The sequence below is a fragment of the Dreissena polymorpha genome, chromosome 10, assembly GCF_020536995.1.
Source record: "Dreissena polymorpha isolate Duluth1 chromosome 10, UMN_Dpol_1.0, whole genome shotgun sequence".
Lineage (NCBI taxonomy): Eukaryota > Metazoa > Mollusca > Bivalvia > Myida > Dreissenidae > Dreissena > Dreissena polymorpha.
Window position 1 is genome coordinate 76,424,953 of NC_068364.1, and position 3,535 is coordinate 76,428,487.

Here is a 3,535-nt window from a genome sequence, read left to right on the forward strand (position 1 = left end):
ATATGTTAGGCTGATCATATTAACAAAAATAGTATTAGCCCCACATTGTAAAATGTGTTTACCAACTTTCATATCCAAATCTGTTTTATTGTTAACACTAGTTAAGTACTTTATTATTTGGTATTTACCATCTGTGTTTAATTGAGGAGGTCAATTTAGAATGTCTCTGTATAAACTACGAACGATTGTACTTTCTGATAATAACTGTAGTATGTCTGCTTAAAGTGTTAAATAATTATGAATTTGATAGGTTTGTTTAGAACTGTCAAACACATCTTCAATGTTGTTCTTCTATCCGCCAAAAAAATGAAACGTCCATAATACCTTCTCCCTTTGGTAAATGATGTGCTTGTTTTAACTTATAACTTCGTGGGTATACTTTACCTGATATTAACAAAACTTATTCATATGTGATATTTTTATTTCAAAGAGGACAGGAATAACATCGAACCATTTACTTCAAATTTGTGTACGTGTTAAGTGTTAAAGCAGTGTAAATTAGCATTCACCTTATCTTTATTAATTTTATTAATTGTGTCCTTTGCTAAATTATAAATATGTATAAGTATATTCAATAATGCATATTGTTATCAGCCTGTGTTAGTTATATATCAGGAAAAAAGTCAGTATGTTTATTATTTCAATTCGTTTTTTTAATTACAACATATTATCATATATTTCAAATAACATGATATAAAACGGGTAGTATTTCAGAAACATGTAACATAATATAATTCTCAATAACAAACTGACAAGAAGTTTTTTAAACATCCGACATATTATTGTAAATGTTTTTGTAATACGACCCCAAACAATATTTGAGTATTATTGGTTGTCAATTGCACAATATAACAGTAAATCACAGTTTCAAATCACATAAATCAATATATAAATGAGATTAACTTTAAATCACAGCTTTAAATCACATAAATCAATATATACGAGATCAACTATAAATCACGGTTTTCAATAACATTAAACAATATATATGATATCGATTAATGTATAGGCAGTTTACATTAATTTACATAAAATGAAGAAACATAGCTTGTACTGTCTAGACACTTTATATGTTTAGTGTTTTGTTGATTTTTTATGCCTGTAAAGGTTTGTGGCGTGTCGGTATTCTTTACCGCAATGGCAGGCATGCGCTGCACGACCCTCGTGCTGACTAGCAGTGTGATCCTGGAGACCCTGCTTTGACGTGTAATTCGCTGCACACGTGTCGCAAGTAAAGTTTTCGGAATTTGCGTTGTGCACAACAGCCATGTGTTTTGTTACCTGTTGTCGGGTCGCAAAGAGTTTCCCACACTGGAAACATGCCTCGCGAGCCGCCTCTCCGTGAATATGATTTCTGTAAAAACAATAATATAGAGCGTTAGATGTGACGTGTTAGATATAGTCAGATTTTCAACAAGTCGCTTATTTAGCTTGTGCGCCAGCTATTTACATTTGTTACAACTGTTTGCTTGGAAATGACTAGTCGCCAAATGCGCGATCGCTCCGCCCACTAAGTTGTGTTTTCATAAAACGCTTATTCCATTACTCCAACAGTCTTTGTTTGTCGGACCATGTGGTCGCAATAAACGAAATCTGATTGATTATTATATGAATTTGATTGACAGCTGGTGAGTGGTCAATACCACTCACTGTACTCAAATGTGGCGTGTTCTGAGAAAACTGGGCAAAATGCTTGTGCGTAAAGTGTCATCCCAGATAAGCCTGTGCAGTCCGCACAGGCTAATCCGGGACGACACTTTCCGCCTAAACTGAATTTTCGCAAAGAAGAGACATCATTTAAACCGAAAATTCCATAAAAGCGGAAATTGTCGTCCCTGATAAGCCTGTGCGGACTGCACAGGCTAATCTGGGATGACAATTTACGCACAAGCATTTTGCCCAGTTTTCTCAGAACACGCCACAAATAATAATCGATTATGAAATATGAATGTAAAACCCACAAGTTTATAGACATTTAACAACGAAAAAAAATATCGATATTCATCGTACAATATATTCCCAAGAGGTACACGTAATACTATTTATAGAGTTGGTAGCAACTTGTCTTATGTATAAAAACACACCAACACATCGAGAGCTATTTCACAAGATGGTTTTAAATACCTGTGCATTTTTAGTTTATCCTCGTCAAAAAACATCTTCCCGCAACATCGGTATGGGGCTTGTCCTTTGTGCTGTCTCATATGGCGGCTGTGGCCACTCCTGGACTGAAACTGTCGGCCACACTCAGTACAAAGACGCGTCGATTCCATATTCACCTGAAAATTTCGGTTTGATATTTGAAAACACATTTTGTTCATTATTCATTTACGCGTTTGCATGCTAATATTACATGAAAAGTTGTAGCAACACATAGCAAAAGGAATCAACAACTATGGGTGACATTTCAATGTTGCCATACTTTACGTCTTATACGTATGCCTAAATACCCACACATTTACACAAATACACACTCGCATATAAAGCTGCAACCTGTGTGATTACCGTGACGTACATGAGCTCATCAAAGATAAGTATCAAATGAGGATTCCTGTTTTCCTATTAACGGGAACCCTTTGTGATCATCTCAAAAGCGGGACCCATTTAGATCATACACAATTTTGGTTCATAAAACTGTTTAAGACAAGTTTTAGATGTCTTCTTTATACAAGACCGCTGTATAAACATCAAACGAATACTCGGTTACAGATTTTAAATATAAATATGTCTCTTTTTGTATGCGGGAGAGTTATTCAATAAGTGAAACCCAGCAAAGATCACAAATTACATGGCGAACAGCTCCCGCTAAGAAATTTGTTACCTGGTAAACTCGAGATTTAGAGCGAATTTTACTACGAAATAAACGCTAATCACTTTCTTGCTGATATGGCTGGAAACAGAGCGGCATTTAATAATTAAATACAAGTAATAAAGGGTATAAAACGGCGAAAAATACCTGTTTCGGCATTGACGTCGCCATCTTGATTGCCTTTAGATCATCACGTGATTACCTCCTCTGTATATACTCCGAGCGAATATATACGCCTTAAACATGTTTTTTTCTTACATAATACAGTTACTGCTCTTATTGTCTGGCGATATTGAGCTTAATCCGGGGCCAGATAGCAGCTGCTCTCTCAGCGTTCTGCATCTTAATGTGCGTTCAATTAGAAACAAACTTGACTATATTAAAAACTTGTGTGATTTCGAAATTCTATGTTTTACCGAAACTCATCTTACCGATATCGTATCTGATAATGACCTAACAATTGAAGGCTTTAATATAGCGTTCCACCGGAAGAACTATACAGCGCATTCAAGCGGTTTACTTATATACGTGAATCAGTCTATATTATCGCGCCGCATGGTTGAGTCAGAATGCCACGCCTTGCACTCGATCTGGATAGAAATTCAAGCCCTAAATTTCACTGCATTGTTGTGCTGTTTATATCGACCCCAAGCGCTAATGTATCGTTTTGGGATGATTTTGAAGTAAGTATCGATAAAGCTCTAGACGTGTATTCAAACTTAATTA

The 3,535-nt window shown here is 35.6% G+C and overlaps 1 protein-coding gene across 1 annotated transcript; it reads right to left on the minus strand.

Moving 5' to 3' along the window:
* Positions 1–1,074: 1,074 nt before the first annotated feature.
* LOC127849251 (zinc finger protein 2-like) lies at positions 1,075–3,018 on the minus strand. The gene is made up of 3 exons (XM_052381970.1): positions 2,957–3,018; positions 2,125–2,279; positions 1,075–1,354 (listed from the first exon to the last, which is right to left on the minus strand). The coding sequence occupies exons 1-3, from the start codon at positions 2,978–2,980 to the stop codon at positions 1,075–1,077; spliced, it is 459 nt and encodes a 152-aa protein (XP_052237930.1). The 5' UTR covers positions 2,981–3,018.
* Positions 3,019–3,535: the final 517 nt, after the last annotated feature.

Excerpts from the sequence above, each read along its gene's own strand:
- LOC127849251 (XM_052381970.1), bottom strand. The coding sequence starts at position 2,980 with ATGGCGACGTCAATGCCGAAACAG. Across the intron at positions 2,280-2,956 it reads CGACGTCAATGCCGAAACAG|GTGAATATGGAATCGACGCG; the intron begins GTATTTTTCGCC and ends CGAAATTTTCAG. Across the intron at positions 1,355-2,124 it reads GATAAACTAAAAATGCACAG|AAATCATATTCACGGAGAGG; the intron begins GTATTTAAAACC and ends TTGTTTTTACAG.